This window comes from Macaca mulatta, chromosome 14 (assembly GCF_049350105.2).
Source record: "Macaca mulatta isolate MMU2019108-1 chromosome 14, T2T-MMU8v2.0, whole genome shotgun sequence".
Taxonomy (NCBI): domain Eukaryota; kingdom Metazoa; phylum Chordata; class Mammalia; order Primates; family Cercopithecidae; genus Macaca; species Macaca mulatta.
The window spans coordinates 78,130,818-78,156,505 of NC_133419.1; the positions used below are offsets into that span (position 1 = coordinate 78,130,818).

Consider the following 25,688-nt stretch of genomic DNA (forward strand, 5'->3'; position numbering starts at 1 on the left):
ACCCTGATCCAATGTAAAGTAAATTTCTCAGTTTCTTCAGTAGATTTCTTTTATGTTTTCATTCGCAGGTAACTGATCTCGGTTTGAGTAACAACACAGCAAAATAAAACAAGAAATGACATTAGGTTCAAGATTCTCAGGTTAACTAATTTAGCTAGTGATGCATCTTTGGGTGTGTCACAAACTCACTGATCTTTCGTCTTCTATAAATAAAGCAGCTGGACTAAATAACCTCAACTATTGTTCTCCACTGGTGTTATTTTTCTTTTATTCCAAAAATGTTAAATTCTTGGGTTTTTGTGTATTTGGCTTGGTTCTTTTTTTTTTGAGAAGAAGTTTTGCTCTTGTTGCCCAGGCTGGAGTGCAGTGGTGTGATTCAGCTCATCACAACCTCTGACTCCTGGGTTCAAGCGATTCTCTTGCCTCAGCCTCCCAAGTAGCTGGGATTACAGGCACGAGCCACTATGCCCGGCTAATTTTATATATTTAGTACAGATGGGGTTTCTCCATGTTGGTCAGGCTGGTCTCGAACTCCCAACCGCAGGTGATCCGCCCACCTTGGCCTCCCAAAGTGCTGGGATTACAGGCGTGAGCCACCGCCCTGGCCGGCTTGGTTCTTTTAAGAAAAAAAAAAATGACAATAATTAATATTCTAGCTCCTCTAAATTAAATAAATATGTTTCCAAAATAGTACAGAGAAAGGAAGAACTAGGACAGAATATGAACCTTTAAGCACTATAAAAATTAGTGAAAAGGTCAGTTACACAAGCATTTTCCCAGAGTTTGTCAAAAGAAAGTTGTAAAAGAGCACATAAACGAGTTTAAGAGGCATAAAATTTGAAGTGACCAAAGGAAAAATTCACTCCAAAAATTGAAACACAGCATCACATTTCTTCACAAATGAAGTGACTCAAGAGAAGTTGTATCTACTGTGGGTTTTTAAAGGTGATTCATTCATTTACTCAACAAATATTTATTGATCACTTATTATGTGCTTTCTCCACCACCCCTAGCAGAATCACTCTGTAATGATACATTGAATATTCTATATAAGTTAACAGTAGAAGACACTACGAGTTGCCTGCCCATTATCTATTCTGCCCTTCTTTCTTACAAACAGAACGAATTTTGTTCAGGAAGGCACTTGCCTCCTCAAATACCTTAAAGCTGTGAGTCATGTGATCCAGTTATGACCAATGACATGCATGAGGAAGTCGTGGGTGAGAAAGGAGTCAGCTGACTGGTGCCTTTTGCCCTTTTCCCTTCTTTGGGTCCAGATTCTATACACAATACCTGGAGAAGGAGCTGTGATCCCAGCTACGTGGGAGGATTGCTTGAGTCCAGGAAGTCAAGGCTGTAGTGAGCTATGATTGCACTACTGCACTCCTGCTGGGGCGACAAAGCAAGACCCTGTCTCAAAAAACAAAAAACAAAAAAACAAAAAAACCCACCACACAAATAAAATGTTGGATATACAAGTGTTTTATACTATGTTTTATTTGAACTATTTCATGACAAATTAAGAATCTTGGCCAGGTGCGGTGGCTCACACCTGCAATCCCAGCACTTTGGGAGGCCAAGGTGGGTCGCACAAAGGTCAAGAGATTGAGATTATCCTGGCCAACATGATGAAACCCCGTCTCCATTAACAATACAAAAATTAGCAGGGTGGGGTGGTGTGGGCCTGTAGTCTCAGCTACTTGGGAGGCTGAGGCAGGAGAATGGCTTAAACCTGGGAGGTGGAGGTTGCAGTGAGCTGAGATTGCCCCACTGCACTCCAGCCTGGCGACAGAGCAAGACTCTGTCTCAAAAAAAAAAAAAAAAAAAAAAAAAAAAAAAAAAAAGAAAGAAAGAAAGAAAGAAAGAAAAATAAGACTCTCAAAGAGTCAGAAAAACCTTAACGCTCTTGTGTCACCTCCACCTTGGCCAGCTGTGGGACCTTTAGAAAATTACTTGAAATTTTCTAAGTCTCTTTAGACTCTAAACTCTTTTAAAAACTGAAACATAAATATCTATACCTCAAGGAGTAACTGTGAGGATTTTTTTTTCTTTTTATCTGAGGGGAATTTTTGAAAATGGAGCATGCAAAGTACTTTTACATAGTACTTGGGAGCTATTATTAATTATTTGGCCCGTCTTTTTACCACAAACTTCAGCCACATAGGAAAATTCAGTTTCCCAAAGCTGCCATCACTTTTTTGTTTTACTCTGTTAACTCTGCCTAGTAAGCAATTGCTATTTTGTACCTTTTAAGATTCCTCATTTTCCTAATTTTTTAAAAACTTTTACTTTAGGTTCAAGGGTACGTGCACAGGTTTGTTACACAGGTAAATTGCGTGTCACCAGGGTTTGACATACAGATTATTTTGTCATCCAGGCAATAATAAACACAGTATCTGATAGGTAGTGTTTTGATCCTGACCCTCCTCCCACCCACTTTCCTAATCTGTAAAACAACTAAAATAACAGGCACAATCTCCTGGGTTGCCAATGATTGCATACAATACTACATATAAGGCCTTTAGAAGAGTAATACCAGGCAAGCACTCAGTGTTTGCCAATATTATTATATTATAGGCAAGATCTTACCTCCTTCAAGCCCAGTTAAAATATCACTCCATTTTATAACTTTATCTGATCCTTTCCCTATGAAGAATTAACGGCTCCTTTTCTTGTGTTTGCACATTGCTTTATACAGACTTCTATAGTAGCACTTACTGCCCAGAATTATAATTCTTTACAAATCTATGTGTCCTACCAGTCTTACGAACTACTCTGGGGCAGAAGCATGGATTATTCACCTGCAGTAAGACGCTCAAACATGTGCTGACTAAATTGAATAAACTGAAATGGCAACAAATTCTAGTCTAAATGCTGGCAAATAACATCAATACTTTTCATGAGGTAGCTTTTACTAACAGGAAGTCTCATGTAAACTGTAAAGCAATATTTAATTAAAAATTCTATGAAGCATATTTCACCAACTTACAAAGTGAGATTTGGGCAAGGACATGATACATTTAACAGATGCTAAGGTATACTGCATTGAAGGATTAATAAATGCATTTACTTAGAAGACCATTTAAAATATAAGCTAAAACTAAAGATCCCAAAACAAAATTAGCCATGGATGTCAACCAACAATACAGTGGCTGAAATGTTCAAACTCCACTAGTAATCAAAGAAATTAGAATTCAAAAAGCAGCGAGATTTTTAATTTAACCAAACAGCAAAGTTTTTATTTAGTCATAATGTTCAAAGCTTCTAGATATGGCAAAAGGAATTATGCTCATACATTGGTAGTATTAGCATAAATTAGGCAAAACCATTCAATAACTATTCAATACATATTTACTGAATGCTTGCTTTACACTTGGAAACCTCATTAAAGAAATTTTCAAAGACAGGGAAACTATCATGGTAGCATGTTAAATGCAAAAAGTAGAAAATAAAACTGCATTTTTCATGTAATCCTAATTCACATAAATAAACCAATAAATCTGTAACCATGCCTAGAATAATGACTAGAAAGAAACAGAACACAATGTCAACAGTATTGTTGCATCTTGATAATAGGATAACAACTAATTTTTATTTTTTGCTTTACGCTTTCCCAAGTTTTCTATAGTGAACATGTAGTATCTTTTTAATTAGATAAATAAGAAACCCAGTGTGTTTAATGCAGGGAGTGGAGTGACAGGATCAGATCTGCACTTCAGAAAAGGTACCTTGGGCCAGGCATGTTGGCTCACGCCTGTAATCCCAGCACTTTGGTAGGCCAAGGTGGGCAGATTGTTTGAGCCCAGGAGTTTGAGACCAGCCTGGGCGACATAACAAAACCCGTCTCGACCAAAAATAATTAGCCAGGCATGGTGAAAAATTAGCCAGGCATGGTGGCGCACACCTGTAGTTCCATGTAGTTCCAGTTATACTAGAGGCTGAGGTGGGAGGATCACCTGAGCCCAGCGAGGCTGAGCCTGCAGTGAGCCATGACTACACCAGTGCACTCCAGTCTGGACAACAAAGTGAAACTCTGTCCTCAAAAAATCCCCCAAATCAAAAAAAGCCAGTGATGTCTATTTTAAGTTAAGGCCAATCCTTCCATTAATGTTTTGCATTTCATATCCTCTAGCCTACTCAGAAAGAGTTTTAATCAAAGTTTCATCATCTCACTTGTTTTAATGAGCTCTCACTAGCTGTAGTATTGACAACAGATTAAAGTGAATGATGACAGAAACAAGAATAGTTAAAGGATTATTGCAAGATAACTAATTATAAAAGCTCTTCATGGCCATTCATATTGAAAACCAAAATTCTCAATAAACCACAAGGCCCAGTACAACTGGCATGTCCCTCTCCCCGCTCTTCCAGAGCCTTACCTGCCCAACCTCTTTTTTCCCCTATTACAAATAGTCCCCACTCATTCTGCTTCAGCTATATTGATAATCTTGCTTTTTCTATGAAACAGATGAGCAAACTTTCCATAAAGGGTCAGAGTAAATATTATTAGCTTCCCAAGCCATGGAGTCTGTCACAACTACTCAAGTCTACCATTGTAGTGAAAAAGGAGTCACTGACAATCAAATATTAAATGAATAAATAAAATTTAATTAATAAAACAGGTGGCAGGCCAGATTTGGAAGATAAACCCTGGTCAATCTTTGCTCTAACATAGTAAGTAAGTAGGCTTGCTCCACCTCAGGGTCCTGCCTGTTTTTGTCAGCATAAAAGTCCTTTTTCTCTGGTATTTGCATGGCTTGCTCTCTCAGATCCTTTAGGACTCTACTTAAGTACCAGCTCTTCAATGAGTCATTTTCTAGCAACTCAGTCTAAAATTATGTCCCACTTTCTTCCCCAAATTATTTTCCCTCCATACCTCCTTATCACCATCTATACTGTATATTTTATTTACTAATCTTGTTTATTGCTTGATAATTATGACATGTAACCTCCATGATGGGAAAAATTTGACTGTTTTTTTTCACGGCTACATTCGCAATACTGAAGATAGTGCATGACAAATTGCATATACTCAATAAATATTTGTTGACTGAAATGAGTGAAATATGACAGGTGAAATATTACCTGTGTCTAAGAGTATATTTCTGCAATTGAAGTTTTGTTTGCCAAAGAAACTTTGACCATTTTGAAAATGTCAACAGACTTAACAGTTTCCAAAATGGGTTCAAATACTGAAATTATCATTTGATACTATCAAGATGCACATAATGGAAAATTTTATGCAAGCTGCCTGCACCATTTTGCTGTATGATAAAGGGATCTGAATTTGTGCCAATTCTTTTTTTAAATTTTTTTTTTATTTTTAGAGACAATGTCTTGCTGTGTCACCCAGGCTGGAGTGCACTGGTATGATCATACCTCACTATAACCTCAAACTTCTGAGCTCAAGCGACCCTCTTGCCTAGGCCTCCTGAGTAACTGGAACTATAAGCCAGTGTCATCATGCCAAGCTAATCCCAAAGTGCTGGGATTACAGGCATGAGCCACTGCACCTGACCAGTGACAATTCTTTTATAACTTACTTTAAAATTTCATGGTACTTACTTGACAAAGGTATCAAGAATTTTTTAATGATTAAGTATAGCAAAGAAAATCACACAAAACAAATGCATAGCTTAATACAGTAGAAGGCAAAAATGAAAAAGAAATTTAGCAGCTACCCCAAGAGAGCTATACATGCCTTTTCCAATAATAATTCTCTTCTTTACCAAAAATAACTATTATTCTGACTTTCTTAAATTAAAATTTGTTGACAAGTAAAACTTGTATATATGGCAGACAAAATGATGTTTTGAAATATAAATACAGTGTAGAATGGCTAGATCAAGCTAGTTAACATATGTATTACCTCACAATATAATTTTTTTTTGTAGTGAAAACACTTAAAATCTATTTGGCAATTTTAGGCATACAGTGTTATTAACCAGTCATCACATAGTACATATCTCTTAAACTTATTCCTTATTTTGCTGATAGTTTAGTTTTACAAGTTTATTTTCTTTTTAAGGATACATTAATGTTATCCCCTCTATCCCTTATTTTTCTTGCAATTTATTTGTTCAAGACACTAAATCCACTGTCCTACAGTTTCTAGATACTGCAGACTACATTCCCATGTTCCTCTATTCTTTGTTTATCCTGTGAATCATCACTTCAACAGATTCAGGTTCAATTTCTGTGACAAAACTACTTATCTGGTGCTGGGGAGTTTTTTTTTTTTTTTGAGACGGAGTCTTGCTCTGTCGCCCAGGCTGGGGTGCAGTGGCCGGATCTCAGCTCACTGCAAGCTCTGCCTCCCGGGTTTACGCCATTCTCCTGCCTCAGCCTCCCAAGTAGCTGGGACTACAGGCGCCCGCCACCTCGCCCGGCTACTTTTTTGTATTTTTTAGTAGAGACGGGGTTTCACCGTGTTAGCCAGGATGGTCTCGATCTCCTGACCTCGTGATCCGCCCGTCTCGGCCTCCCAAAGTGCTGGGATTACAGGCTTGAGCCACCGCGCCCGGCCAGGGGAGTTCTTTATTAACAGGCATATGATATCTGGTTATTTCTCTTTTTATTAGCAGATGTTGATGCTCAATATAAAATCTTTTAACTTATTAGCGATTTCAAAATGATGACATTCCCATTCAATCATTCATTCATCTGTGACTAGCTGGAATACTTTTATAAAAACAAAAGTGCTTTACCCATCTACTATCTTGTTACACAGTGGTAAAGTTCATATACAAAAGGAAGGATAAGTGTTTGACTCTTTATCTTGAGTAATTTTAACATGACTTTGATAACCTCCTTTCTACCTGGAGTGACAAGATGATTCTGAGCTTATCATGCTGCAGAACTGAAATCAACCATTCTTCCGATTTTTAAATTGGTTTAGTTTACTGGGAAGTTGTATTTCAAGACCACAATCTGGGCATTGAGGATGCTCACAGGTACTGGGTTGACCAATGTTTCTAAGCCTTTTTAGTAAACAGGGTTAGGACACACACACACACACACACACACACACACACACACACACACACACTTTTAACTAAAAAAAAAAAGGCAAAACAAAACTCATGAGTTCATTCTGATAGTTTGTGTTTTCTTAACCTTTTCTAGCTTACATATTATTTGCTTTTCCCCCACACTGAAAATCTTGGTTTTCAAGGACACAGATGATACAGTAGGTGGCTGGGTGCAGTGGCTCACATCTGTAATCCCAGCACTTTGGGAGGCCAGGGCGAGCAGATCACAAGGTCAGGAGTTTGAGACCAGCCTGGCCAACAAGGTGAAACCCTGTCTATACTAAAAATACAAAAAAATTAGCCGGGCGTGGTTGCAGGTGCCTGTAATCCCAGCTACCCAGGAGGCTGAGGCAGGAGAATTGCTTGTACCCAGGAGGTGGAGGTTGCAGTGATCCCAGATCAAGCCATTGCACTCCAGCCCAGGCAAGAAGAGCAGAAGTCCTCAAACAAAACAAAACAAAAAAAGAAAAAGAAAAAAAACTTCAAGTGCACTCTCACCCTACTTTTCCTAATGTTAAGAACTTACATAATTAGAGTACAATTACCAAAACAGAAAATTAACATTGGTAAAATACTATTAAACATATTTTATTCAAATTTCACCAGTTTTCCTTCAATGTCCCTTTTTATTCCAGGATCCATGTCTCAGTGTATTCTTTTTCCTTGGTCTCCTCCAACCCTTAGTCTCCTCCATTCCTCATTTTTTTGTCTCTTCTGACCCCAACACAGTTATTCTGTAGAATACCTCTTAATTTGGGCTTGTTTGGTGTTTTCTCTAGATTAGATTGAGGTTATACAATCTAATGTGGAATTTTTTGACAATAATTCCACAACAGTTACATTATGCTTTGTATGAAGAGTTACATGATGTCAATATACCTGATATGGTTTGGCTATGTCCCCACTCAAATCTCACCTTGAATTGTAATAATCCCCATGTGCCTAGCGCAGGGCCAGGTGGAGATAACTGAATCATGGGGGTGGTTCCCCTATACTGTTCTCGTGTAGTGAATAAGTCTCAAGAGATGTGATGGTTTTACAAACGGGAGTTCCCCTGCACAAGCTCTCTTGCCTCCTGCCAAGACATGCCTTTGCTTCTCCTTTGCCTTCCACCCTGATTATGAGGTCTCCCCAGCCATGCAGAACTGTGAGTCCATTAAACTTCTTTCCTTTATAAATTACCCAGTCTCAGGTGTATCTTAATTAGCAGCAGGAGAACAGACTAATACAACATCTTACTGGTGAGGTTAACTATTTGGTTAAGGTGATGTCAACTGGGGTTATTTCACTGTAAAATTACCATTTTCACCTTTGTAACAGTTAAATATCTTGGGGGAGATACTTTGAAATTATGCTAATGTCCTGCTTCTAAACAAACTTTCACCCACTAATTTTAGTATATATCAGGGATCTTGCTTGCAACAATTATTACTGTGGCATTTTCTTAATGGTGATTTTCTACTTCCCTCATTACATCTACATGTTTTAACAGATGTTTACTTGCAGAGAAAAGATGACCCTTCACTTTTATTTATTATTCAAATTGTACTTACATAAGTCTGAACTCATAGATACTATTCTATGGATTAAAATCCATCTATCTTTATATATTTTGTTACTAAAACTCTTACTGCTTTCAATATTGGCAAACTCCTTTCACTTGGCACCTATGTCCTAATGATATGCCCAAATCCCTTTTTGAGCACATCCTTATTTTCCAGCATTACCAGACGTTCCAGGCTCATCTTGTGTTTTCCCTGCTTGTTCTTGGGATCAATCTTTTCTCTAAGGAGCTCCGGTTCCTCTTACAGGAGAATGACATTTTGAAATCAAAATCTGGAGGCTATATGTTCATTGTTACTGGGGTGTCACTGCTCTTAGATTCCTCTCATAAACACATATATGCAGGTATACTAACTCATACATGTGATTAAACTTTTATTTATTTTTTTATCACCTACTACTGATGTTTTGTTAGTCATTTTGGCTACCTAAAGCTTATTCACGACAAGATTCCTATACAAAACACTCACGGGAAAAGAGATTATAGATTTTGGTAACAGCTTATCTGCAGTCTATCTGAAAGTCACATTGGCTGGACATGAAGTCCCTGGCTGACATTTTCTCCCTGCTGAGAGTCTCTCAAATACATTATGGCATTTTCTTCTGGCATAAAGCACTGATGTCATAAGGCAGTCTGATTTTCCTTCCCTTGAAAGTCATTTGGTCTTTTTGTCTGGATACCCAAAGTATTTCTTTCTTCAAAGCCCTGTAATTTTACTAGAAAATGTCTTGATGTTGATTGGTCTGCATTGAGTTTCCATCTACTTCAGGAAAGTGTTTTCCAACATAGTCTTTAGTTATTTATCTGTTCCCCCACTTTTTCTATTTTGTGGACACATATCTCTTGGATCTTCTTTGGCTATTTTCAGTATAGCATTTTCTCTCAAATCCTTATATCCTATGTTCCTTTTTGTTTTTTACAAATACCCTGGTTTCTATTTTTCTATTTTGTAAAGGCATTCATTCTTATGTTTGTTGACTCAGATGTTTATCTTAGTCTTTTTAAAATTTAACTCTTCTGAGTCCTACCACTTATTATAGTTTTCATGTTTGATGGGCATGTCTTTCTGAGAAGCTTTCATTGTCTGTAGGGATGTTATTCTGCTTCTTGTTCTCTTTTGTTCTTATAATCCCAGGAGATTTGAACTTGCTCCCTTTTAGTTGTCTGGTTTTACGTACAAGAGGATTCCCTAAACTTTTAGAAAAAAGTCATTTTTATGATAGTTTTTCCAATTTCATAACTTTAGAGCTCCCGTTATTTTTGTGAAATACTCAAAATTAAAGCAATGTACTTTATGAGATCACCTAACTCTATTCCTCTCCCATAATTTTATTTAAACCTTCTTTTTGTTTGTTCTGTTGTCCCTGTCCTACTTAATTTGGAGCCTATGCCCAGCAGTTTCACGTCAGCGTGGAGCTTAATCCTGGAAAGGCTTTGGGTGGTGAGGATTGAGAATTCATGAGGCCCATAGTACCTGAGAATCTTTAAGACCTTTGTTGTAGATTTTGTCTATATGATTTGTTATTACCACCAATATGTTCCTTTTATGGGGGAATTTGTAGAGACTTAAAATCCACACCACTATTACTTTCCAAAATTCATGAATGATAAATTTTCCCCTTCTAATTCAAACCATAACAAACTCAATCAGAGAAAACCAACTTCAACAGTTCCTCCAATCATGAAAGATTTCCTTCCTTCCTCCCTCCCTCCTTCTCCAATAAGCAAAAATCTTTCATATAAGAAGCACTATAGGCCAGGCGTGGTGACTCACACCTGTAATCCCAACACTTTGGGAGGCTGAGACAGGCAGATCGCTTGAGCACAAGAGTTTGAGACCAGCCTGGGCAACATGGTGAAACCTTGACTCTAGAGAAAATACAAAAATTAGCTGGGCATAGTGGCACATGCCTGTAGTCCCAGCTACTCAAGAAGCTGGGGTAGGAGGACTGATTGAGCCCAAGAGGCGAAAGCTGCAGTGAGCCATGTTTGAGCCACTCAACTCTAGCCTGGAGACAGAGCATAAACCTTGTCAAAAAAAAAAAAAAAAAAAAAAAACTTACTCCTGTAATCACAGTGCTTTAGAAGGTTGAGGTGGGAGGATTCCTTGACGCCAGGAGCCTAAGACTGGGCAACATAGCAAGATCTCATCTCTACAAAAACAATTTTTTTTTTTTTTTTAAATTAGCTGGACATGGTGGCACACGCCTGTAGTCCCAGTTACTCGGAAAGCTCAGGTAGGAGGCTTGCTTGAGCCCAGGAGTTCAAGGTTACAGTGATTTATAATCATGATACTGTATTCTATCCTGGGCAATTGAGCAAGACCTTATCTCTTTAAAAAAGTTCTTAAATTATTGGGAATGATAGAGGAGTTAAAAACATTAATTAAATTCTTAAAAAAAGCAGCAGCACTATGGTCTGTGTCCTATTGTTCATGGCAAAAAAACAAGAGAAAGAAATGCAAACATTAGTGTATTTCTTGTCATTTTTTCTTTCTTTTTTTTTTTTTGAGACGGAGTCTCGCTCTGTAGCCCAGGCTGGAGTGCAGTGGCCGGATCTCAGCTCACTGCAAGCTCCGCCTCCCGGGTTTACGCCATTCTCCGGCCTCAGCCTCCCGAGTAGCTGGGACTACAGGCACCCGCCACCTCGCCCGGCTAGTTTTTTGCATTTCTTAGTAGAGACGGGGTTTCACCGTGTTAGCCAGGATGGTCTCGATCTCCTGACCTCGTGATCCGCCCGTCTCGGCCTCCCAAAGTGCTGGGATTACAGGCTTGAGCCACCGCGCCCGGCCCATTTTTTCTACTTAACTCAAACATGATGTAAAAGACAGATGGTGATAATAAAGAGTATCTTTTCTTTTATTCCTATAAAAGGAAACTCTTTTCGATATCATAATGTTGTAACAATAACATCTGTATTTATTAGTCTCCCTATACTTGTTTAAAGTAAAACAATGTTTTATTTTATTAATTTTTTTGAGAGGGAGTCACACTCTGTCACCCAGGCTGGAGTGCAGTGGTGCAATCTCGGCTCACTGCAACCTCCGCCTCCTGGGTTCAAGCGATTCTCCTGCCTTGGCTTCCCGAGTAGCTGGGATTACAGGCGCATGCCACCACACCCAGCTAATTTTTGTAATTTTAGTAGAGATGGGGTTTCACAATGTTGGCCAAGCTGGTCTTGAACTCCTGACTTCAAGTGATCCTCTCACCTCGGCCTCCCTAAGTGCTGGGATTACAGGCGTGAATGGACACCCTGCCAAAACAATGTTTTATATGATAATAAAAATAGTACTTTTTTTTCCCTTTTTTGAGACAGGGTTTCACTCTGTCACACAGGCTGGAGTATGCCGGTGTGAGCACGGCTCACTGCAGCCTCAATGTGCTGGGCTCAAGCCTGCATCAGCCTCCCCAGTAGCTGGGACCAAAGGCGTGCAACACCATGCTTGGTTAGTGCATTATTATACATTCAGTACAGAAACTTTTGGATCCCCATCCATAAGTTTCTAGAAATTGCCCACAAATATCAAACAATGTTCAATCTTACTACTCATCAGGAAAATGTAAACCAAAACCACAAAGAGATATCACCTAACGCCTGTTAGGGTGGTTATTATCAAAGACAACACAACAGGTGTAGGCAAAAATGAGGAAAGAAAAAAAAAGACAATCCCTGTACACTGTTGGTGAGAATGTAAATTAGTATAGCCATATAGAAAACAGTATGAAGGTTCCTCAAAAAACTAAAAATATAAGTACTATAGGATTCAGTAATCCCACTACGGGGTATATATCCAAAGAAAATGAAACCAGTTTGTTAACGAGATATCTGCACTCCCATGTTCCCTCCAGCATTAATCACAATAGCCAAGATATGGAATCAACCTAAGTGTCCATCAACAGATGAAAGGATAAGGAAAATATGATCTATATACACGATGGAATATTATTCACCATTAACAAAGGAAGAAATCCTGTCATTTGTGACAACATAGATAAACCTGGAAGAGATTATGCTAAGTGAAATAAGTCAGGTATAGAAAGAAATACCCTATGATCTCACTTACATGTGGAATCTTAGAGTTGAACTCACAGAAGCATAGTAGAATAGTGGTTATGAGGGACTGAAGGTGTGGGGAGATGCTGGTCAAAGATAAAAACTTTCAGTTAGGATGAGTAAGTTCAAGAGATCTACTGTACGACATGGTGACTACAGTTACAACAATGTACTGTACACTTCAAAATTGCTAGGACAGGAGACTTTAAGTGCTCTCACCACAAAAAAAGATAAGTCTGTGAGTCAATGCATATGGTAATTAGTTTTAGACAGTTCACAAAATGGACTTAGTTTTTGATATTCCATCATAAATATATACAACTTTTCTTTGTCAATTAAAAAATTTAAACCCAGCCAGGCACGGTGGCTCATGCCTATAATCCTGGCACTTTGTGAGGCCAAGGCGGGTGGATCACTTGAGCTCAGGAGTTCGAGACCAGCCTGGACAACATAGTGAAACCCTATCTCTACAGAAAAGGCAACAATGAGCTAGGCATGGTTGCTTGTGCCTGTAGGCCCAGCTACTTGGGGGTCTGAGGTTGGAGGATCACTTGAGCCCAGGAGGTGGGGGTTGCAGTGAGCCAAGATCGCACCACTGTACTCCAGCATGGACCCCTCCCCTGCAAAAAATTAAATCTTGCAATCTAGAATAAAAAATATATATAAATACAGGACAAAGGTGTCACCCTTGGGACCTCCTGAATGCAGCGAGAATCCTGGAACTTTGGTCCATAGAGTTGATATAAGAGATATCAGCTTCCATGGAACATGAGGCTTTTGAGATAGAGTGGTTCCTGGACCCGCTCAATGTAAATCCCAGCTACTTGTTTCTCCAGTTGTTACCTGGGAGAAAACAGCTTCTGGATGGCAGTAAGAATTGTTGCAAAGACTATTCCTAAGGCTAGATGTTGCTCCTGCTGGCAAGCTATGATCCCTGTCCTACATCAATCTCAGTATACTGATGCCAAGTGTTGTCTATAGTAGTTTTGCGAATCTGAATACTTAAACCTAAGAAGGATCCCGACGGGCACTAAAGATATAAAACTGCAATGTATGGAAAAATACTGTGTTGTGTAGCTCATTTATTAATCAACACATTGACTCATATATGGGAGCTTATCCAATTCACAAGTTTACCATGACAATGCCATGTTCCACTTTTAATTTTTTTAATACAAAAAAGTCCCTAGATAACGATACAGGGAAGTAAGTTCTTTTACCTCCAATCCTATTAAACTTCTCATCAAAGTTACAAAGAAATCATTATGAGTAACATCATAAACATCTGTGCTTTCATCAGGTACAATAGAAAATATAAAAAATGATTTACTATCTTGTCTCATTTATTACTAGTAATCTATTCACTATGAACAAGAGTATTGCCAATTGTACTTACATATGCAAATGCTCATTCCAGTTTGATACAAATGCTTTTTTGCTGCACTCAAACTCAAAATTAAAAGAAAGTTTTGGCTGGGCATGGTGGCTCACACCTGTAATTCCAGCATTTTAGGAGGCTAAGGCAGGCAGATCACCTGAGGTCAGGAGTTCAAGACCAGTCTGACCAACATGGAGAAACCCCATCTCCACTAAAAATACAAAATTAGCTGAGTCTGGTGGTGCATGCCTGTAATCCCAGCTACTCAGGAGGCTGAGGCAGGAGAATCGCTTGAACCCAAGAGGTGGAGGTTGTGGTGAGCCAAGATTGCGCCATTGTGCTCCAGCCTGGGCAACATGAGTAAAACTTCGTCTCAAAAAAAAAAAGAAAAAAAAAGTTTTGATACACATAATATTTTTATCTTAAGAATATATAGCTGCACATCATAGCATTCAAAAATAAATCTCCTTAAACATATCAGTCCTCCCCCTCCCAATTTCTTCCTCAGGTATCTTATATTAACCATCACAGTTTTTACAATGGATAGTTTCATAATATTACATGCTACAGACTGAATTGTGTCCCTCACAAATTCATATATTGAAGCCCTAATCCCCAATGTGACTGTATTTAGAAACAGAGCCTTTGGTGAGGTAATTATGGTTAAATGAATTCTCATAAGAGCGGGGGGAACTTTAGCATTACAGGAATGGTGCTTTTTTTTTTTTTTTTTTCTTTTTTTGAGACGGAGACTCCCTCTGTCGCCCAGGCTGCAGTGTGAACCTGCAGCTCCGCTTCCCAGGTTCATGCCATTCTCCTGCCTCAGCCTCCTGAGTAGCTGGGACTACAGGCGCCCACCACCACACCCGGCTAATTTTTTGTATTTTTAGTAGAGACGGGGTTTCACCATGTTAGCCAGGATGGTCTCGATCTCTTGACCTCATGATCCGCTCACCTCGGCCTCCCAAAGTGCTGGGATTACAGGCGTAAGCCACCACACCCGGCCAGGAATGGTGCTCTTATAAGATCAGAGGAACACACAACAGATAGCTTTTTCTCCACACACACACACAGAGAAAAGAGTCATCTGCAAGCCAGGAAAAAGCCCTCATCAGAAATCAAATTTGCTACTTTTAACTCCAGAACCGAGAAAATAAATTTCTATTGTTTTAAGCCATTCAGTTTGTGGTATTTCGTTATGGATGGCCTGAACAGACTAATAGACTACATGAAGTTATATTATTTTGCCACATAGAATTTAAGCTTTATATCTGACATCACATTAATAATGATCAAAGGAAAATCATCAGTAAGTTAATCTACCTACTATAACTATACTGGGCTGGGTGCAGTGACTCATGCCTATAATCTTAACATGCTGGGAGATCGCAGGGAGGATTGCTGAGGCCAGGAGTCTGAGACCAGACAGGGCAATATAGTGAGACCCTGTCTCTACAAAAAATTTATAAAGTAGCCAGGCATGGTAGCACATGCCTGTAGACCCAGCTAGTCAGGAATCTGAGGCAGGAGGATCCCTTGAGCCCAGGAAATGGAGGTTACAGTGAGTTGTGATTGTGGCACTAGATTCCAGCCTGAGCAATAAGAGCAAGACCTTGACTCTAAAAATAAATAAATACAAAAAAACAAATATACTGACATACTTTACTTCAACAATTAGCAACTCTCCTTTTTCGGAAATAATTCTTGGTCTTTGTTTTTCTATTTTATTTTTTATTTTTATTGAGACAGAGTCTCGCTCTGTCGCCCAGGCTGGAGTGCTGTGGCCGGATCTCAGCTCACTGCAAGCTCCGCCTCCCGGGTTCCCGCCATTCTCCTGCCTCAGCCTCCCGAGTAGCTGGGACTACAGGCGCCCGCCACCTCGCCCGGCTAGTTTTTTGTATTTTTTAGTAGAGACGGGGTTTCATCGTGTTAGCCAGGATGGTCTCAATCTCCTGACCTCGTGATCCGCCCGTCTCGGCCTCCCAAAGTGCTGGGATTACAGGCTTGAGCCACCGCGCCCGGCCGGTCTTTGTTTTTCTAAAATTGATAAAGACATGAACACAGTAAGTATCTTATTTTCATGTTAACTACACTGTAAGAAAAAAATATATAAGTCTAAGCACGTGAGACTAAGCCTGATTTTAGAGGGCACAAGAAAGGAGCATGGCAAAATGGAATATAAATCTCACGTAAATAGAAACAACCATTACTCAGCTACAGAGTATTTTTGACATACAAAAATGATGATCCAAAGTTGACAACTTTTCTAATTTTCAATTTTAGATGTTGACAGCAACTTCATTTAAAAAGTCAGTCATACGAAAATATACGTTCCCTCAAAAATTTGTACATTAACATTCACCACTGCATTATTTATACCAAAAAGTGGAAAAATCCAAATGTCCATCAAGTGAACAGATAAATAATATGTGGTATATCCATAAAAATAAATATTATTCATCCATAAAAAGGAATGAAGTACTGATACATGCTACAACATGTATGTTGTAATATTTAGCATATATTTTTAACATTATGGTAGTGTAATGTTAAAAACATTACGCTAAATGGAAATGTCAGACACACACGGCCACATGCTGTATGATTCTATTTTTATGGAATGCTACAAAGAGGCAAATCCATAAAGACAAAGTAGATTAATGGTTTACAGGGGATGAGGGTAGGGAGAAATGGCAAGTAACTTCTAAGTGGGTAGAGTTTCTTCGTGGGGTGCTAGAAATGTTCTAGAATTAGTGGTTATGGTTGCACAATGCTGTGAATATACTAAAATCACTAAAATGGTGAATTTTATCTTAGCTTTTTAAAAACAAAGCAGCACTGCGGAAACCAAAATAAACACGTTTTGGGGCCAAATGAGGTCTGTGAGCTGCCAATCTGTAAGTTCTATTCTTTATAATTCTCAAATGGTATCTTATCTGATCACCTGTAGGCAGAAGTGCATGACTACAAAAATTAACAAAAGGACAATCTTCTTTCAATTAGTAGAATTAAAAACTAAATGTTAGTTGAGCTTCCCTCAACTTTGTTTTTCCCCGGTAAAGTTTCTTTTTAACTTTTTGGTCCCTTCTAAATTGGAATACAGTGTCCAATGTAGAGAGAAACTATATATTAAATTCCATGGTGTTTTATATGCACAATACCTTCCAGGTAGTTTTTCACCTAAATTAAGACACTAGATCTTAAACTCCCATAAAAGGGTGTAAATGACACCAAACACTTACTTGGAAATCTACCATAGTCTGAGAATAACAACTCAAAAAGTATCTGAGAGCTTCAAGTCAGATGCCATGACTAGCCCTAATATAAGTGGGATACAAATAGTATAAATAAAGTTTCAGATGGTCCTTGAAGTATAACCAGACTTTCATGGGAGTTGGGGAGACAACATCTGAGGGAGAGAAACAGCACGCAGACACAGAAGGGAATGCCCAAGACATACAGAGAAAACAAAAGCATCTAAATGATCTGGAACCAGTACTCATATAAGAAAAAGCAGGAGCTATTGCTAGAAAGAGAGAGAGACCACACTGAGATTCTGAATGTTAGTCTAGCAAATTTAGACTTTCAGAAGGCAATTCTAATTATCTTTCAAACAAAGTCAACTTAATTATTTAGTTGATGCCACCATTTTCCAGGCCACTTGCTGCCATTTTTCATTTTTTTGCCCACATTTACAGTTAATACGTTTCTCCTTAGCACCCATACAAAAATTTAAAAACTTATCTTACTGAGTTAAGATACAAGGCATGGCAATTTAACTAATGACTAAAGAAAAATCTATTTTAGCTACCCGAATAAGAGTGGTTGTTTATTCCCTCTCCAGTGCCTATTTATTTTTATTTCTTGCTGCCCAATTTGCAAATATCCAACCATGCTTAATTTTTAACTTTCGTCACATTTTGCTTCAACACTCTATGTTAGACATTCCCCAGGACTGTTTCCAGCTTTTGACCTACTCCTTCCCACTTGGCCGTGATCCCCCAACACAGTCCAAGGGTAATGTTTGTTTACATACGAAAGGAATAAAAATGACAGAACAGAATCATATTTCTTTGGTCTTGCCATGGAATAGACTACAAGAACTACATCTGAGAGGACAAGGGTGAGAGGCAGGGTTTTGGGGGCTGAAATTGTATGTAAGTGCAGCATTAAAAGGGCACAGGGACTCTGGAGACAGACTGCCTAGTTTTGAATACCAGGTCTGCCATTAACAAGCTATTACTGAAATAACTCTTTATCTAATTTCCCTCATCTGAAAAAGGGAAGTAATAATATTATACTACTAAACAGGGTTTGTTGTGAAAATGATCTGACAATACAGGCAAAGCATTTAGAACAGTATTGGCACACAGTAAATGGTTTATGTGTTACTATTTTATCTACTATAGTGTAAGCTTTATAAAAGCAAGGATTTTAGTCTTTCTTTATTAAACTATATGCCTAAAATCATGCTTAACACAGAGAAGGTGCACAGTAAGTATTCACTGAATGAATGAATGAACGCATTAATAAGAAACATTTTGTTGTTAGAGAAAGAGAAGCAGAAAAGCCTTATTTAAAAGAGAAGGTAGGCTCTGCGCAGTTGCTCACATCTGTAATCCTGAAATTTGGAGGGCTGAGGCAAGAGGATTGCTTGAAGTCAGGAGTTCGAGACCAGCCTGGGCAACAAAGTGAGACCACGTCTTTACAAAATTAAAAATTAAAAAACATTAGCCAGGCATGGTGGCGCACACCCGTAGTCCCGGCCACGTGGGAGGCTGAGGCAGGAGGATCACTTGACCCCAGGAGTTTCAGATTGCCGCGTACTATTGATTGCACTACTGCACTCCAGCCCAGGTGACAGGGTGAGACTGTCTCTAAAATAAAAATAGAAGACAGAAAAACAAAGAGAACAAAATGTCCTGCTCCTCCTCTTCTACTTTTTCAAGAGATGCCATCCCTCACAGACCATTTTCTCTTAGTTGTATTGAGAGGTATAACATCAGCATTCATTGAGAAATGTTTTCAGAAACAGGTGTATAACAGCCTTTGGTGTATTTGTTTCAGAAGTTAGGAGATGACCTTATTACTCAAAATGTGGTCCTCTAACCAGCAGTATCAGCATTACATAGGTCCTTGTTAAAACAGCCAATCAGCAGACAGCCAAGACCTACTTCACCAGATTCTGTATTTTAAAAAACTCCTGAGGTGAACACCACGCATATTAAAGTTTGAGAAGTACTACTCTAGACCACTTTAAGAGCACAGGCTATAGAAGGATCAGGCTTCAAATGTAGACTCTGATACTTTATTATGTATATGACCTGAGGCAACATTATAAATGTTCCAATTTCCTCATCTGTAAAATTAAAATAATAATAGTAGTTACCTCAAAGAGTTGCTATGAGGATTAAATGAAAATCCATATGCAGCATTTGGTAGACTGCAAAGAAAACAGGATGTGCCCAATAAATGTTAGCTGTTATTGTTGAAATCCCCCATTATGTACTATAAGGCCCCACAAATAAACTTCAGCATTAACTATTAGGAAGAGCTTAACTAGAAAAACAGTATTTCTGTTTTTCTTTCTACTTTAAACTACATAATCAGTCTCCGTTCAAGATCAGTGTCAATTTTGAGGTCTTGTATTAGAAATAATTGCCTCTTAAATTTCTATTATTCTGACCGTGGTTTCCAATTCACATTTTCTCTGGCTTTGATTTTAATTGTGTATGGGAATAAGAAAATATGTGAATGAATGACCAAAATGAACAAATAATATTAAGTTTAAACCTAGAACTAATCCCTGGAAAATACTACTAAAAAAAGAACAGAAATTCAATAGGAGTTTTAGACTACTTTAAAATTATTATGCATGGCTGGCCACAATGACTCATTCCCGTAATCCCAGCACTTTGGGAAGCCAAGGCAGGAGGGTCGCTTGAGGCCAAGTCAAGACCAGCCTGGGCAACAGAGCAAGACCCCATCTCTACAAAAAATAAAAAATGAAAACTAGCCGGGCCTGATGGCACACGCCTGTAGTCTTAGCTACTCAGGAGAGGCTGAGGGGCCGGGATCACTTGAGCCCAAGAGTTCTAAGCTGTAGTGAGCAATGACTGCACCACTGTACTTCAGCCTGGGCGACAGAGAGAGATCCTGTCTCAAAGGAAAAAAAAAAAAACTTTCCTAAAGTAGTCTGTAAGTTTAATTTTAACATATGAAAAAGAATTCTTCAAAGCAGAAATTGGGCTTAGAAATAAAACCACCACAGACATTTGAAATAAAACCACATAAGCAACGAAGGACGGTAATCAACATTTCAGCTAAAAAATGCTTAATATATAGGAACATTATTATATACTACACGGAAAGGCATAATTCCTTGTTTACAAGCAATGCTTGTAGATATAGAATGCTTTCTATAAATGGTTTCCTAAGAGCAGCAAATAAAGGAATAACACATTATTTTTAGGTGCTAATCAAAACTAGTAGAGGCAAACTAAAAGCAAAGAAAACATGGTAAGGAAAGCAAATTCCTTCCCTTGTCATTAAAAGGTTATCGATAACAAACATTAAGATGTTGGTCAAAATTTCAGTTGGCTTCTTTCCTTTTGGAGAGCTCAGGACTTGGCTCTGTCTTCCTAGAATGGTTAGAATTTGATCTGCCTAGTTAAGCAAATTAGAAAACTCAATCGAAATCAGGTTTAACAATGACAATTATCATAGACTTAAAGAGTTTTCAAAGCATAAAAAAAATTAACAACCCCCCAAAAAAACGGACAAAGAACTTGAATTAACATTTTTCCAAAGAAGATATACAAATGGTCAATAAATACTTGAAAAGATAGATGCTTAACATCACTTGTCAATAGGAACTAATAATTACAATGAGATGCTGCTATTAAAAAAAAACAGAAACAAGTGTTGGTGAGGATGGGAAGCAACTAGAGTCCCTGGATATTACTGGAAGGAATGTAAAATGATGCAACTGCTGTGGAAAACAGTATGTGTTTCCTCAAAAAATTAAACACAGAATTACCACATATGATCCAGCAATTCCACTTCTGGATTAAAAGAAGGGAAAGCAGGGACTCAAGAGATGTGTACACCCAGTTCATGGCAGCATTATTCACAATGTCCAAAAAGTGGAAGCAATTCAAGTGCCCACTGATGGATGAATTGATAAACAAAATGTGGTATATACATACAATGGACAATTATTCAATAATTTATTATTATTAAAGGAAGAAAATTCTGACATACACTACAACAGTGGTTCCCAACCTTTTGGCACCAGAGACCGGTTTCGTGGAAGACAATTTTTCTACAGGAGGTGGGCTGGGGGGATGGTTTTGGGATGAAACTGTTCCATCTCAGATCATCAGGCATTAGATTCTCATGAGGAGTGTGCAACCTAGATCCCTCGCATTAAGTGGTTCACAATAGGGTTTGTGCTCCCATGAGAATTTAATACTGCCATTGATCTGACAGGAGGTGGAGCTTGGGCAGTAATGCTCACTCAGGTGGTAATGCTTACTCGTCCCTGCTCACCTCCTGCTGTGCAGCCCAGTTCCTAACAGGTTACAGACTGGTAACAGTCCTTGGCCCGGGGGTTGGGGACCCCTGTAACATGGATGAACTTTGAAGACACTATGCTATATGAAATAAGCCTGTCACAAAAGTGCAAGCATTATATGATTTCTCAGATATGAATGATCAAATTCATAAGAGACAGATAGCAGAATGAGAGATGCTAGGGGCTAAGGGGAAGGAAAAATGCAGTTTAATGTTTAAAACATACAGAGTTTTAACTGAGAAAGATCAAAAAAGTTCTGGAGATGGATGGCGGTGATGAGTGCATCACAACAATATGAATGTACTTAATGCCACAGAACTGTATGGTTAAAAATGGTTAAAATGGTAAATTTTATGTTATATTTTACCACAATAAAAAAGTTCATTAAATGTCTTCACATTCCTTAGTAAAAAATACTATGTTTTGATGATTTGACCATTTTTTACTAAGATATCTTTAAATGTTCTATATAAAAGAGCAACATATTTGATGTTTTTGGCCTCATTTTCTTTAAATTAAGGAAAAATCAACCTCTTTTTATAAGAAGGTTCCCAATTCAAATTGAGATAGAAATTCAGAATTACATAGTTGGGAAGAGGAGTGGAAGAATATGGAAGAGATTACAAAACAAAGCAAAACAAAACACACAAAAAAAACCTTGTTTAGGTGTTTCTTCCTCTTTTTTAGTCTCCTCATCCTCTAAGCTGGGACTTTCCCGAGAAGAGTTGTCTTGTTGGCTAGAGTTTTTCAATAGTACAGGATCAATTTGTGCTTTCAGGAGTGCAAGAGTCTCAGCCAACTCGTTTCGATTTCTAAACAAGGAAAAAAATAAGACAGCATAAAAATATTTTTCCTGCTCTAGAGAACTTTTTGAATAATACGGATAGAAATTAAAATAAAAAAGAAAAATACATTAAGAACATCAAAAACACAGGTACAGCTAGCCCTAATTAATCCTGAATTTTAAAAGCACTAAGAAAAACACATTAAAATATACTGTTCTTCAGAGAGGAATATTAGATTTTCCTCTCTACTGTTTGGAATGACAATGAATATCTCTTTGGTTGAAAAGAAAAGTGGAACAAAATTAAACAAAAATCAACGTTTAATAACTTTAAAAGTAGTATGTAATCTCTAAGGAGATGAAATCAATGTAAAACTTGATTGCAAAAGCATTTTTTGTTTTGTTCTTGATTCATTTGGAAATAATTCTTTTCTACCTTCAGAGACAACAGCATTTGATACTGCTACATAATTAAGAACCAGAACTTTCTGAATAATTACAGCAAAACATCAGTTCCAATAACACAATTTAAAAACATAAAAAATTTTGGTAGCTGATTTTGTTAATAATGGTTTATAACTGATTCAACAATACCAGAAAATTCCAAATAAATAAGAGTCTAACGTATAAATTCTACTTAAAAAAAAAAAAGGCTGGAGTTCAGTGACCTGATCTTGGCTCAAGGTAACCTCAAATTCCTGGGCTTAAGACCCTCTACCTCAGCCTCCCAAGTAGCTAGGACTACAGTTGTACATCCCTATATCTGGCAAATAAAATCCTATATTTTTACTGGCAAAAACAAAGGTGTGGTATGGTTAATTTAAATGCCACTTACAACTGAGAAAACTTACTTGGATATTTTTCTTGCTCAGACAAGCAGTGCATAACGCTGAAGATAAAGAGCGACTCTGGACTAAGAGTTGAGAAACTTAGTTCTAGATGTGCCACTAGGTTATTAATTAGCAACAAGATCCTCCCATTTGTGTTCTCAATGTGTGATGTAAATACCTCTAATTCAAAGTGAAAACTGTTAAGATGAAATGACTCTTTTCCTTATCTGTCATGTCACACATATGCCTCCTACCCTCCTCTCCCTTTCCAATTCCATGCCAGCTAGATTCTACTGCTTTAGAGTAGGAACTCTGCATTCCAAAGAGCCCCTGGACAAGTCATATATCCTCATTAGGCCTCAGCTTTCTTATTTATAAAAGAATGGATTCTCTTGAGTATTACTAAATTGGTCTTCTGAAGAAAGCAGTAAAATTGCCACGGATAAAAATCAGAAATTAAAATGACAACAATTTATTATGCATGAGAATGAAACATACATGTTCATACATATTATATGAACATATATAATACACAGTCTAGAATTTTAATTATCTAATATCAAAAGGTAAGACTAGATGTTTTGTCTTGTCTGGTCTTGCCTCCATTTTACAGAAAGGAAAATTAAGACTCAGAGACTTTATTTATTTTTGGCAAAGATCCAGTCCCCTAATTTCATTACAACCTTCTTCTAACTTAAGGATCTATGCTTTATTACTTCTCATATTCCATTCAGAATTCCATGTTAAAAAAAAAAGAAAAAGAGGATTCCACATACAACAAATGGCTCAATCTATTTGTTATTTCTCAAAGTCATGGTGGGAACTGAAGAGTATACTGAAGTTATACAACATACCAATTTTAAAAAGCTTCAAAACGTAAAAGAGCTAATATTGCTAGGAAAATCTATTTCAATTACTTCCACTACTTTTTTTTTTTTTTGAGATGGAGTTTCACTCTTGTCACCCAGGCTGGAGTGCAACGGCAGGATCTTGGCTCACTGCAACCTCCTCCTCCAGGGTTCAAGCGATTTTCCTGCCTCAGTCTCCTGAGTAGCTGGGATTACAGGCACCCATTACCACGCCTGGCTAATTTTTTTTGTATGTTTAGTAGAGATGGGGTTTCACCATGTTGATCAGGCTAGTCTCCAACTCCTAATCTCAGGTGATCTGCCTGCCTCAGCCTCCCAAACTGTTGGGATTACAGGCGTGAGTCACTGCACCCGGCCTACTTCCACTACTTTAAGCAAAAAGGGAATTTAGCAGTAAAATTTATTAAAGAACAACTCCCTAAAAGGCTTTTAATCTGTTTAATGTGTTTAAACACAAGCCTAAGGTAGTGGTTATTATATGAAAACAGAAAATTACCCATCTTTGGGTTTTTCCTATTTTGAATAATGAAAAAAATCCTAAATCTGAGTTAGAGGAAATTTTTATGAATTCCTTCAAATCACAACCAAATTTCTTTTTTTTCCTTTTTTTTTTTGTTTGAGACAGAGTCTCGTTTTGTCGCCCAGGCTGGAGTGCAGTGGCGCAATCTCGGCTCACCGCAAGCTCCGCCTCCCAGGTTCACGCCATTCTCCTGCCTCAGCCTCTGGAGTAGCTGGGACTACAGGCGCCCGCCACCACGCCCAGCTAATTTTTTTGTATTTTTTTAGTAGAGATGGGGTTTCAGTGTGTTAGCCAGGATGGTCTCCATCTCCTGATCTCGTGATCCACCTGCCTCAGCCTCCCAAAGTGTTGGGATTACAGGCGTGAGCCACTGCGCCCGGCCAATCACATCCAAATTAAGTTCTTAACACTATCTACAGAATCTTTTAGACTAAGGACCCTAACAACAATCCAGTTGTTTTGCTACCCCTCCCTCACTTGTTCTCTGTTCTCCATACCATTTCTTCTCTCAGGCATGTTAAATCAGACATATCCCTCCAAAATACCAGGCTTTCTTAGGATATCAGGTGACTGATTACACTTCTGCTCTCTTTGCCTGGAATGTGTTCCCCATGGCTAATTCCAATTACTCTCTCAAAGACAAGAATAGAATGAATAAACAAAATCTAGTATATCTACATATGGAAATACTATTCAGCCATAAAAAGGAATAAAGTTCTGATTTATATTACACGGATAAACCTTGTAAAGATTATTCTACTTGAAAGTGGTCACACATGGCTAGTGGTGGTTCCCAGCACTTTGGGAGGGCAAGGCAGGCGGATCACCTGAGGTCAGGAGTTCGAGACCAGCCTGACCAACATGGAGAAACCCCATCTCTACTGAAAATACAAAATTTTCCAGGTGTGGTGGCACATGCCTGTAATCCTAGCTACTTGGGAGGCTGAGGCAGGAGAATCCCTTGAACCTGGGAGACGGAGGGTGTGGTGAGCTGAGATCATGCCATTGTGCTCCAGCTTGGGCAACAAGAACGAAACTCCGTCTCAAAAAAAAGAAAAAAAAGAGAAAGAAAGGAAGTGGCTG

The 25,688-nt window shown here is 38.3% G+C and overlaps 1 protein-coding gene and 1 long non-coding RNA gene across 3 annotated transcripts in view; one reads left to right on the forward strand and one right to left on the reverse strand.

Annotated features, from left to right (window-relative positions):
- RSF1 (remodeling and spacing factor 1) overlaps window positions 1-25,688 on the reverse strand; it is a 157,999-nt gene that overhangs the window by 44,213 nt on the left and 88,098 nt on the right. The window contains exons 1-2 of one of the 2 annotated variants that reach the window (XM_077963960.1): window positions 22,260-22,403; window positions 19,416-19,469 (exon numbers count right to left, since the gene is read on the reverse strand). Coding sequence is in view for 1 of the 2 variants with exons in the window: in XM_015115269.3 (XP_014970755.3) it covers window positions 22,260-22,414 (155 nt within the window). In the remaining variant the exon portion in view is untranslated. Of the gene's footprint in view, window positions 1-19,415; window positions 19,470-22,259; window positions 22,415-25,688 lie in introns of those variants that run through there. The other variant, XM_015115269.3, reaches the window with a different exon arrangement.
- LOC144334410 (uncharacterized) lies at window positions 5,294-9,391 on the forward strand. The gene is made up of 2 exons (XR_013404210.1): window positions 5,294-5,482; window positions 7,373-9,391. It is a non-coding gene; the product is annotated as an uncharacterized LOC144334410 (long non-coding RNA).